The sequence below is a fragment of the Chenopodium album genome, chromosome 10 (genome assembly GCF_948465745.1).
Source record: "Chenopodium album chromosome 10, dcCheAlbu1.1, whole genome shotgun sequence".
In the NCBI taxonomy this organism is placed as follows: Eukaryota; Viridiplantae; Streptophyta; class Magnoliopsida; order Caryophyllales; family Amaranthaceae; genus Chenopodium; species Chenopodium album.
In genome coordinates, this window is record NC_137843.1 from 54,550,845 (window position 1) to 54,562,671 (window position 11,827).

Below are 11,827 nucleotides of genomic sequence, written 5' to 3' on the forward strand. Positions count from 1 at the left end.
CGTTCAAAAAAAAAAAAAAAAAAAAAAAATTGATCCTTATGCAATGAACCAAATTCAATTTATAATTTATACACCAATATTGATTACTCCAAATATGAACTAACATACTAGTTCGAACCAAATTTAAAGTAAATAGCACCAAATATGATTTAAACCAAACCTGATTTAATCCGTACCAGTTGTCCTATTATTTAAAAATCCTGATTTGTGACACAAAAATCTGTTGGCAGTAAATAGTTGAACAACAAATGCAACAACAACAACCGTTGAATCGTTACACCAAAGCTAGATCTAGGGTCAAGTCATCATTATCAACATTATGATTCAAGAAAACCAAACAAAAATCATTGTGTATTTTTACAATTACAATACAATTTCCAACCAATTTCTTCTTTTTCTTCCAAATTCCTTAATTCTTAAACTATATCTCTCTTTCTCTCTCCTATCAATCTCTTTCTAAAATTAATTGCACTCTTTCTCTCTCCCTCTCTCAAAGCTTTTAGTGTGAGGGTTTTTTTAGATCCCTCAACTTCTGCCCCAATTCTTTGTGTCCTTTTCTTGAAAGGTCGTTTTATATTTTATTTATTGAATGAATTTATTTTTTATGCATATTTTTGTACCTAACCTAATAACCAAATAACTTGCCAAATTTAAGGTGAAGTTGATTAGAGCATACTGGGTTTTTGTTTTTCTGCATTGATGTCCTCTTTTAATCATCTGGGTACTTGAAAATTTTCATTTTTGTGTAAATTTCAACATTTTTAGGGGTATAATTGAGGGGTTTTGGTGAATTTGATCTGGGTTTTTTGGGGGGATTTTTGTTTGTTCATGGCGATATTTTGGTTTATGATTATGGTATTTAATCAAATGGGTACATGAAATTTCTTCCATTTATGTAAGAATTTGAAAATTTTGAGGTTTTGATTGGATTGATAAAGTGGGGGATTTTGAAAATTTGAGCTTAGGTTGTTAAATTATTGGTTTTACAATGGATTTGAATGGTGAAGAGTCAAAAACTAAGCCACTTATTAGTAGCTTGAAGCCTGAAAAGGAAGCTACAGAAGGTGTGGAAGAGGATGATGATGAATCAAAGAGATTGCTATCGCCTCGAAACGGCGAAATTGCAAACGGGGATTCAAAGATAAAGAAAGTTCAGTGGAATGATACTAATGGTGGTAATAAACTTGCTGAAATAGTGGAATTTCAACCAAGGTAGTGAGGCATTTCTAATCACTTTTTATCTATTTATGCAATCTTATGGTTTTACCTTATGTTGTTTTTGGATAATGTAAATGATGTGATAAGCTTGTAGAATTAGGATTTCGATTTTCGGCCTATGTAGTGCATTGATAATCTCTGTATGTATTTGTTTGTGACTGTGATTTCGATTGAGGTAGTTATGCATTGATGATCTTTCTATGCCATTCAGTTTCTGTGATCTTATGCTACACAACTATTCAAGTATATGTTTTTGGTGTACAAGTGTATTTTTTGATTTGTAAGCTTCGAATTTCGCCTTAACACAGAGCTTTTGGTCTTGAAATGGAGGATAGGAATCGTTATTGCAGTTTTTTCAAATAATAAGACATAGAAGATGAAAGATCAGAGGTGTTAGCCTTGTGTTGAGATTGTTGTTACTACTTAATTTCGAAATTGGGATTGAATTATCGTGTTTTGGCTGTTTTACCATGGATATAGATGGGATTTTAGTTGGGATTTGTGTTTAGTCCATTTTAACAATCATCCCTAGGCTTATCTGCTGCAGGTTTGGTTTATCCAAAGTTCAATGTTTGTAGAAGAAGATTAGCTAAAATTCATACCTTAAAGGAGTTACAGACATGAGTATTACATGTCAGACAGATCTCTAGCAAAGATTGCTGTAGCAAGCTTCATTAAGTGGATAATGGATTGGTTTTGGTTTGATTTCTGTTAAATTAAAGTGGATACTTTGGGTGGTAAACTTGGAATTTTTATTCGGTGAGGGATTTTGCTAGCTTATTCTTCAATTGCTGTAGCAAGCTTCATTAAGGAGGAATTAACTTGTGTTCTAAAACATATTGAACCCGTAATTCTCATCAAGTTGTATTCTAATACGGAGTACTCAAAGTTAGGAATTTGTCTATATTGTGCATATCAAAAATTAACTTTTGGTTGAAGAAAGTGAAAATGAATAAGTATAAGCTTGCTAGGTATAAAATCAGATGCGTGAAATAATTGTTTGATGTTGTGATTATTGCGAACGAAAGTCTTAGATAAATGTCTGGACTTAAAGCTACAATGCCTTCAAGCAAGGAAAAGGATTAATGTTAGCTTTAAGTTTCACCACCTGCTTCATATCACGCAAAACAGGTAATACAAGCCTATGAACCCAAAGATTTGGTTACTTACAAATAAGACAACTAATATCAATCAAATGATAACTCTTTTCTACTTAGCTAATAGTAGGAAAAAAATATATAGTGCTGATATTAACCAATATTTAGCGGCAACCCTTACAAATCATTGGATACTGGAAGTTTGTTGAAAATTTATATGAGTTTATGACTGTTATTGCATTGTGTAATTGATATTTTTGGACTGGCTCTACACTATAATTCCCTTGACTTGATTTATATCAAAAGAGGGACATAGCTTGACTTGCGATATTTTTCTCTATGTTTGGTAGTAAAGCTGAATGCAATATATGCAAGCATGTGTTTGATGGTAGGGTTGCTGAACTGGGTGTTTGTCTAGAAGTGTCCAATCAAGAAAATCTGAATTGACATCAACAGCTCATCAATAACTTCTAGAGGATTTTATAGCCACTATTTGCATTGTTTGTTTCTTGGCCTGATGCTTATCTGTTTGTTTGTGCTCATGATCAAGAGCATCGAATAATCTATGATGCATAAAGTAATATCTGCTAGTTTCTTCTGTGACATTTTGCTGCCTAAATTTTCGATAAAAGTGTTGCTTGAGGATTTCTTTCTATAGAAGTCCTGTTGGAAGTTATCTAAATTATTTCTTAGTAATGGAAATTTATGTCAAAGTATTGTATGGTAATATAACGTTTTATTGCTTTTGAATGGCAGATTTGTATTGAAGATTTGAACCTTCCATTTCCAATCTTTTTACCTGGCATTATGTAAACTTTTCAAAATTCATCAAAATTTAACTTACTTTTGCAAATTGTATCACTATTTATTGGCAAATGTTACTTGTTTAGTTACTTACTACTTAATATGAGATATCGCTAGTAAGTGTTTAATCGCCTGTAATCTAGGGAAATGAAGGGCACATAAGATTATAAGCTGTATACATTCAACTACTTGCACCAGCTAGTCTTTAGGTGCAAATTTAGCTTTTTATAGGTCTTTATATACATTAATAGTTGGGGGAAAGATTGGGAACAAGGCAGGCTGTGGCAACTGGAAAGCGACATCTTTAATCTGCCAACTAATGAAAAATCATCCTCATAATTTCAGTAGATTGCAATTACCACTTTAGACCATTGTTGCAGATGCAAGGTTTTTCTTTTTTTTTTTTTAATAAGAATTATATTGCAAGTGCAAGTTTTATTTACGTGGGTTTGATGCTGAAAAATTATGATTATGCCTATCTTAATCTTTTGATCGACTACTGAGTACTGATCCAGCTTTTGGCTGCTGATCTAAGAGAGACTCTGTTCTTGGTTATTCATTAATATAACTACTCCCTCCCTCTGCCTCTTTTTGATTGGCCCATTTCCTCGTAATCACTTTAATAAGGCTTAGGTAGAGAAGCAAGGGGGCACCCTAAAATGGTATACGACTATATGGGGCAATTTCTAAGAGATGTAGGGACTAGCTGCTTGGCTATTTCATTAATTGTGATTGATTGGACCGACTCATGTTTAATGAAGAGATTCTTTAAGTTGTGGGTGATTTAAGTGTAGTATTATTGCCCTGAATAATTTGCTTTTCTTCAAGACTCGGTTTTGCTAAATATATATACGCACATAATTTAAGATTCTGTAGGATTTCTTTTGTTTGAAATATTGTTAATAATTGATTCTTCCTCGTGTTAAAGTGAATTGGAATGTGTATGTTGTACATGTCCTATTTTTTTAATGATTATTGATTTCATTGGACGATTTTTTTCTGGTGCAGTGATGTAAGCGACAGTGATGACGATGAGGATTCAGATTCTTGTTTCTGTACAATAATGTAGATTTTACTTCAATACCAATACCAGTTTGTAGATTCTTATACTCATTAGATGTTATTCTTACACCCACCATGGGCATCAATCTGCAATATTCTGCTGGAATATTCCACTGAGTTTGTCGCTTCCTAATTCTGATTTTTGAATCTTGAAGTACAACTTTACTTAACTGCACTTCATCTTGAATCTTGATTTCAAGATCACTGAGTTTGGGAAGCATTCTTTTGCCCATGGAAATTTTTGGTCATAGGCATCAGCTTGCACTTGTGACAGTTGTCTAGTTTTACAGAGCTTAATTAACTTGACGGGTATTGAAGACTGATGGAGAATGTAAAAAATCACGACGACACTTGCAGCATGTCCTCCTAAAAGTGAGGTAGATGCAAAAGATGAGCTTTTGTAAGTTTAAGAGTGTTTATTTTCCTTTTTTTTTCTTTTTTTTTTTTTTTATTTGGTTTGTCAGTGAGAATACTTTGTACTTCTGTTACTCTGAAACAAATTCCAATATATAAATCTTTTGTTCTGGTTGTAGAATGACACTAACAACTTAATGGATCTCAAAGTTTTCACTCTGCTTTTTTCTTGTGATTATTGTTAAAGCTCAGAATTTTATTTCCCGTTCCAGATTTTGCTGTTACATTATCAGATTTGCCGACATTTTCCTCTGTAACATCTCTGTCTATAGATAATTCTGCTCAAAATTATTTTGAACATGAGATCATCTTAAGTAAACATAATCATTCGAGATGATTCTTGTAGTTTGTAGCATATGAGACTCGGTGCCCTTCTCTTGTTGCAGTGTGTAAAGATGTTATTTTATGGCCGAGAGAAGGCTCTGGGCTATTATATGGAAAATGTAATCCTCAAGTCATATACTCTTATTAGCTGTTCTGGTCTCATGGATGAGAGTGATGGGAATGATGTTGCCCATCCTCTGACTACATAGTGTCGTTTTCGTGTTATACTGGTATTGGTAAAGCTTTAGAATTGTTTTATACCCAAAATATTATTCTTTCAGGCCGAAAATAATCTGTTGATTACAGGAGGGGATTACTGGCTGTTTGTTGATCAGTAAAAGTTGGCCATACACAAAACACACAAACAAAATAATCATTTTGTGAAATAGGAAAATAGAATCATGCACACACACACACTCAAAATTAGCATTTCCTTGTTTTGACTGTCTTCCACTGAGAAAGGTTCTCTATAGGGTTCAGCACTGGTACTATGTAATGGCTCCTTAGTCGAGCGTTTGTTGCAGAACTGATAAGAGGCATAGAAGAGCAATCGCGAAGTTCCTCAGTTACTTTCTCATTGTATCTGCTCTGAAGATCAATCGTGCAACCATCATCATCTTCATAATCATTATCAATGTTGTCATCATCATCTTCATCATCAGTTAGCTGACCATAATCATCATCCTCAACCTCGTCATATTCATCTTCACCATCATAACAGCAGTTGTATCTGTAGTTTGACGAGTACAATGGTAGTTTTGATTCAGTTGAGATAGTTTTACTGAGGGGTGCATAGACTAAACAGGCTTCTACTGCTGCTGCTGCTTGATCACTTTCTTCGTCGCCTCTTTCTTCCCAACTGTTATCTTCATGTTCATCCTCTTGTGAGCTCAGCGGTTCATAAGTTACCACCTCCAAATTGAACCTCACTTTCTTTCTGATCCTTGTCTTTGTTTCATCTTTCAGCTTCTCCCTACATTATAACAAACCATTACTCCGCAACAATCACCTGGCATATCATACAGTATTTGAAGAAAAGAACGTGAATAACCTTGTGCTGCCGAGGGTTTGTGATGCATCCAACTCTTTAGAATTATCCGACTGCAATGGTTCATATCCTCGAATTCTCTGTCAACCAAATGGAAAACAAAACATATCCATATCTGAGTTTTAAACGGTTAAAAATCTTAGGAAAAAAATGAAAGAAAAGAAGTTGAGATAAGATGTTTAACTCTTCTGGTTTTGGAGCCAAATTTAGAGGCTGACTTAGGCCGCTTTCTCTTATTTGTACCACCAAAACATGCAAATAAGGTCCACCCCATTACCCTTGTCGCCTCTCTCGAGCTCGCTTGCTCGATCGCTTGATCCCCCTCCTGCTCTGTAATGGAAAGAGGGAGCTATATGTGTTTTGTGAATATGATCAAGTGGGTGATAGTAAAGGTACAACAAGTGAAGAATAAGAGGTTAGTTGGGAGTAAAAGTGACACGGAAAAGTGATGTTATAGAAAGGAAATTTGGCTCCATTGCAATTTGGTTTTTGAAATGGGAACGTTGGGGTTTTTTGGATTAAATCATTGCAACAAGAATTAGTTTACTTTTCCCTGCAAAAAAAAAAAAAAAAAGAATTAGTTTACTTTCTTCTTTATTCGAGACAGACAAATTGGACAGCTCTTTTTTTTTCTTTTTCTTTTCTATTCCTTCCCCTTCTTCTCTTATCAATATTAGGGGTTTCCGTTATTCGGATAAAAATCGAAATCCAATCCAATTTTAACCGAATTATTAAATCGGATCGGATCAAAACTTTAAATCGGATCGGATTGAAATTTTTGAAAATTTGGATTTTGGATTGGATTGATCTTATTTGGATCTAGAAAAAAACCGAATTAACTGAAATATGAAACCATGCTTTTACAAATAAGGATACTTTATATTAATTGCCTCAAAAAAAAAAAAATACTTTATATTAATCATGTAAAATTATGTTGATAATTACATTAATATAAATTATGTTCTTAATATTTGTAATAATCATGTACAACTATGTATTAAGAGTATAAGACTAAGCTTTTATTATTGCATTTTTATTTTTATAATTATTTTAGTCCCTAAAAATTTGCAATGTATTTTAATTCGAATTTTCGGATCGGATTCAAATAACCGAATTTTAATTCGGATTTGATCGGATTGGAATTCATGAGAAATTCGGATCGGATTGGATTTAAAAATCAAAAACCGAATTTCATTTCGGATCAGATTGAATTTAGCCTAAATCCAAACCGAAAACCGAATATACACCCCTACTTATTATCCTTTTTCTCTCTTTTTTTTTCCGGCTGTTGTTGTTGTCAGATGGTAAGATTGAAAGACACTTCGTATGAAACTCCTACTATGTTGAGCATGAGATCAACCAAATTGGTGTGGGAAACGAGCAACTTTACCAACTACTCAGTATTTAGCTTTTAACGTACGATATATGTGCCTAAAAATTTACTTTTGAATTATGATTTTTTTTAACGATTTTCTTGATAATAGACGGTAAAAAATAATTTTTGAAACTTTTTTTATAGGTAAAATAAAAATTTATAAGTTTTGGTGGTAAAAAAAATTTATAAGTTTTTATGGTAAAAAAAAAAATTTGATTTTTTTGGTGATAAAAGTAAAAAAAAAAATCCTTTTTTTTAGTATTTATTTTTAGTCTTACTAGTTACTATTGATTGTATATACTCGGGTTCAACTCTTGACCTTTGGCGAGCTTCACCTTTGCTACGAAAATGCACAGATGCCATATCACTCAATTGGCAATATATTCCTGGCAGGAGATGTTCTTTGTAAAGGGAGAAAATAAAGGCATTTGGCCATTCCTTCCATTCAGATGGAAAAAAACAAAATCAAGAATCACTGAGAAGGCAAGAAAAAAAATACGAGGTGTTGAATTCAGCGAATCCATGGCTGCGAAACGATATGAAACAAAGAATTCAGCCAATCCATGGCTACAAAACGATATGAAATACACCATATAATGAACGAATATAACAGACTAATCAGTCCGAATATAACAGACTAATCAGTCTTTACCATTTCACACCTGCAGAGTACTACACCAATGTAACATATACGTACAGGTACGAGTAGCCTAGTAATGTCAGTGTGGCATGCAAAGAGTACCCATAAGAAACCAACTATGAACTATCCAATTACCAAATAAAAAAGCACTAGATAATGAGGCAACCTGCTCTCAAAGAACAAACAACTAATATAAGTTTGACGAGAGAAAAAAAGTGAAAACATGATATCTGTAATATGTGATTCAAAAGGTACTATGGATGATTGTAATATGCTCTTCATATTCTTGCTAGCAGGGAAACTCTAGTACAAACTCTAACTTGGCTTAATTATATGTTCCTTTCTACCAAAAAAATGTGATGCGAAAATCACAAGAAAAATCATAATAGGCTATGACTGAGTTGAGAAACATACACCCACTTAAAGAGTGGGGCAGACAGGAAGAAAAAACAGCCATCATAAAGGATATTAAAGTGAAATCATCGCATATCCTTATTTATGAGGGATAAGGACAATGTGACAATATATTCCTAAAGTTCGGAGTATAATGTATCCAAAGACTAGCCATCCACAAGAGACTAAAAAAAATTTAAATTTAAATTTAAATATATAAAACAAGCTCTAATGGAACTAATCCGTACTAACTCACTACTTCAAAGAGAGAAAGACTACTTCAGCAGGACAAAATACTAACCCTACTTCATAAGGGCAAAGGCCCACTAGCATCTATATTGACTATATGTGACAACTATACAGAGAATTCCTCAAAATTATTCTATACGACACATACTTAGCTTTCATTGTCAAAATTTCCTACTAGGATAGACAAATTCCTCCACCAAATGTGAGGAAGGAAGGAAATATCCTAAATTAAACTCAACATACCAGATGGAGATCAGCTTAAAATTCCCACCAGCCCACCACACGTTGACACTTGACAGAAGATTGGAACAGAAGAGACCTTGCTTGGGTTGATCAGTCCCATGAATTCATTACGCCATCAGAACATTCTCACCATAAAACCGATTGCATGTTTAAGATTCCACCGCAAACTTGCATTTAGCTGTGTGAAGCCCACCCATTTCAGAACTTGAGCACCTCTCCTGTACAACAAGGGCAAATACAGGGAGAAATTGATTATTGCCAGGAGTTAAAGCTTCAACTACCACTACGTTATCTCTATCCATTACGAACTGATCAACCCAACTTTGTCTACAGCTCCAATCTCTACCAGTACGAGAAGCTTCACTAAATCTCTGTTCCTACTTCACAGGTCAAACACAAGGTAACTACAGAAGATTTAAGTTCATAGACACATGCATTCATAATTTCCTGCTTACCTGATTTATCAAGGCTACTACAAGGAACAAGCAAATCGATACAGTGCTAAATATATACCAACCAAATAAACGGATTCAATATAAGCTTATACAGCTTAATCACTAGTGCAGTAAAAGTCTAATAGAGCAGCAGCGGTAACAGCAAATAAACATCAAACAGCACGCCAGATACCAAACTAAACTCAAACAAAAACAATAGTAAAAAGAAGCAACTAGTACTCCAAAAAACAAAATTATTATTAAACGCTAGCAAGATAACTACTGCAAACTACTGGGAATAAAGCAAGCCAACCAGTCCAACAGTATGCTTGAGATCGAAATAGGCTATCCCCCAGCAACTCCGAAGGTCAAACTTCTATGGTCCATGATGAATCAGTTGGAGCAGAACTATGACTACTGCGCTTGTCTAGCCCCACCATATCCACCACCATACCCCATTTGAGCACCATGAGGTCCATTTGCCTGAGCTCCATAACCTCCAGCCCCATATCCTCCATGACCATTGGCATCACCATAGCCCCCTTGCATCTCTCCGCCACCACCAGCAGCATTGCTACCAGGGGCACCTCCAGCACGATTACCTACGCTACCATATCCATCGCTTCCACCATAATTACCATATCCATAGCCTTGGTTTCCATACCCAGAAGCTCCACTTGGAGATTGACCAGTTGGTCCACCACTTCCAGCACCAGCAGCCCAAGGACCAGCACTTCCATAGCCAGCTGCACCGTAACCAGAGGCTGCCTGCGCAGCATTCCATGAACTTCTTTGTGCATTGGCATTGGGGTTTCCATAAGCTGCAGCACTGGCAGGGCCACCATAGCCAGGATTTGCACCTCCGTATCCGGCATACCCACCATAGCCCATGCCAGTATTGGCAGGACCATATCCATAACCAGCTGCACCATAACCAGAAGAACCATAACCTGGAAACGCACCTCCAGCACTCTGAGATTGCATAAAACTATTAGAATCCATTCTGCCACCATATGCATTTTGGCCACCACTAGAATTATAACCGCCACCGCCACCGCGACCACCCATACCAGGGTTGGCATCCTTGGGTAGAGCACGCTTCACCTCAACTTGCTTACCATTTAAGTCATGGAAGGTATTCTGCAAAACTCTATCTACAGCATCCTCATTGTCAAAAGAAATGAATCCAAAACCTCGGGGTCTCTCTGTATTCTGGTCATACATTATAACTACATCAGTTACTTGGCCATAGTTCTCAAAATACTGTCGAAAACCATCGTCAGTCAAAGTAGGAGGCAACCCCCCAACAAAAATCTTCTTGGTTCTGAAGTTTCCTCCACCACCTCCGCTTCTACCACCATTGTTGTTTCCGGTTCTTCCAGAGCTCTGTTGCTCCTCTCTCGACATAGCTCGCTTCGCCTCAACCTGGATTAAAGAAGAGCATTCCCCAAAAATTCAACTTACGATAGCATTCATCACATGCATTCATACATTTTCGTTATACAATCCAATAAATACAAAAAATTGACTTTAGCAATTTAAATATAAGCAAACCCAATACAATAGATCAATACATCCAATCGAAAAAAAAAACAAATCTGGATAAAACCCTAGGAAAAAAATATGAATAAAACAGCACAAAACATCATTCAGTACCAAAAATCACACAAAACCCATATCAAACAAGAAAAAATCAACACAAATACAACAGTAATCCCAAATGAAACATCTGAATCCAATTAATCTTAAAAACCTAAAAATCAAAAATTAATACAATACACAAGGAATTACACAAATTAAAGAAAACCCCATAAAATAAATGAAAAGAAAGAAGAACTTACAGGTCTACCATCAATGGTATGTTTATCCTGAAGAACACGATCGAGAACAGAAGGATCTGAAAAGAGAACAAACCCAAAACCTCTAGGTCTACCAGTAGCTTTATCTCTCATGATATTAACCTGATAAACATCACCATATTGTCCAAAATAATCTTTGAGCTTTTCTTCAGTGGTTTCCCATGAAATCCCACCAACAAACAACTTCCCTTGATCTGAATCCATTGATTTAAATGAATACCCTTTAGAGATTTACACCCCACTAATCTCTTTTCCCTGGAAATAAATTGATGGGGTTTTTGTGAAAAAGGGGGATTAGGGATTTAGGAGAGAGAAAGTGGGGTGGGGAGAGATAAGGGTTTGGGGTGAACTGGTGAAGGGTTTGGAGGAAGAGAGAGAAAGTAAGTGGTGAAGGAAAGGGCGGATTTTGGGTGGTTTTTCAGAGTACGTGGGAAGTTGATGGGTGAGATTTTTTCTATTGACGGTCACGATTCTATGCTTGTTTTATTTAGGTTATTTTGGTGGATTGATTGATGGATGGTGCATGTATGCAATGTTTTAGCTTGGTGCTAAGACAGACTGCTAACTACTCTGTAGATGATTAGGGTTGTACACAAGTTTTAAAACAGATTGGAATTAACTATGGGTTATCATTAGGTGCATAGCAGACGACTAGGGTTGTTTGAAC

At 35.4% G+C, this 11,827-nt stretch overlaps 2 protein-coding genes and 1 long non-coding RNA gene across 3 annotated transcripts; 1 reads left to right on the top strand and 2 right to left on the bottom strand.

Annotated features, from left to right (window-relative positions):
* The first annotated feature begins 316 nt into the window (after window positions 1-316).
* On the top strand, window positions 317-4,287 carry LOC145562551 (uncharacterized). The gene is made up of 2 exons (XR_014094407.1): window positions 317-1,212; window positions 4,128-4,287. It is a non-coding gene; the product is annotated as an uncharacterized LOC145562551 (long non-coding RNA).
* A 921-nt stretch (window positions 4,288-5,208) lies between these two features.
* LOC145564142 (uncharacterized) lies at window positions 5,209-6,533 on the bottom strand. The gene is made up of 3 exons (XM_081624480.1): window positions 6,152-6,533; window positions 5,971-6,047; window positions 5,209-5,892 (listed from the first exon to the last, which is right to left on the bottom strand). Exons 1-3 carry the CDS (start codon window positions 6,239-6,241, stop codon window positions 5,343-5,345), a joined length of 717 nt encoding a protein of 238 aa, XP_081480606.1. The 5' UTR covers window positions 6,242-6,533; the 3' UTR covers window positions 5,209-5,342.
* Window positions 6,534-9,361: 2,828 nt separating this feature from the next.
* LOC145562552 (heterogeneous nuclear ribonucleoprotein 1-like) lies at window positions 9,362-11,567 on the bottom strand. The gene is made up of 2 exons (XM_081622858.1): window positions 11,143-11,567; window positions 9,362-10,726 (listed from the first exon to the last, which is right to left on the bottom strand). The coding sequence occupies exons 1-2, from the start codon at window positions 11,362-11,364 to the stop codon at window positions 9,716-9,718; spliced, it is 1,233 nt and encodes a 410-aa protein (XP_081478984.1). The 5' UTR covers window positions 11,365-11,567; the 3' UTR covers window positions 9,362-9,715.
* Between the last annotated feature and the right edge of the window lie 260 nt (window positions 11,568-11,827).

Coding starts and splice junctions, on each gene's coding strand:
- LOC145562552 (XM_081622858.1), bottom strand. CDS start 11,364: ATGGATTCAGATCAAGGGAAGTTGTTTGTTGGTGGGATTTCATGGGAA. Junction 10,727..11,142: donor ATACCATTGATGGTAGACCT/GTAAGTTCTTCT, acceptor TCTTTAATCCAG/GTTGAGGCGAAGCGAGCTAT.
- LOC145564142 (XM_081624480.1), bottom strand. CDS start 6,241: ATGGGGTGGACCTTATTTGCATGTTTTGGTGGTACAAATAAGAGAAAG. Junction 6,048..6,151: donor TTGGCTCCAAAACCAGAAGA/GTTAAACATCTT, acceptor TTTGGTTGACAG/AGAATTCGAGGATATGAACC. Junction 5,893..5,970: donor CAAACCCTCGGCAGCACAAG/GTTATTCACGTT, acceptor GTTATAATGTAG/GGAGAAGCTGAAAGATGAAA.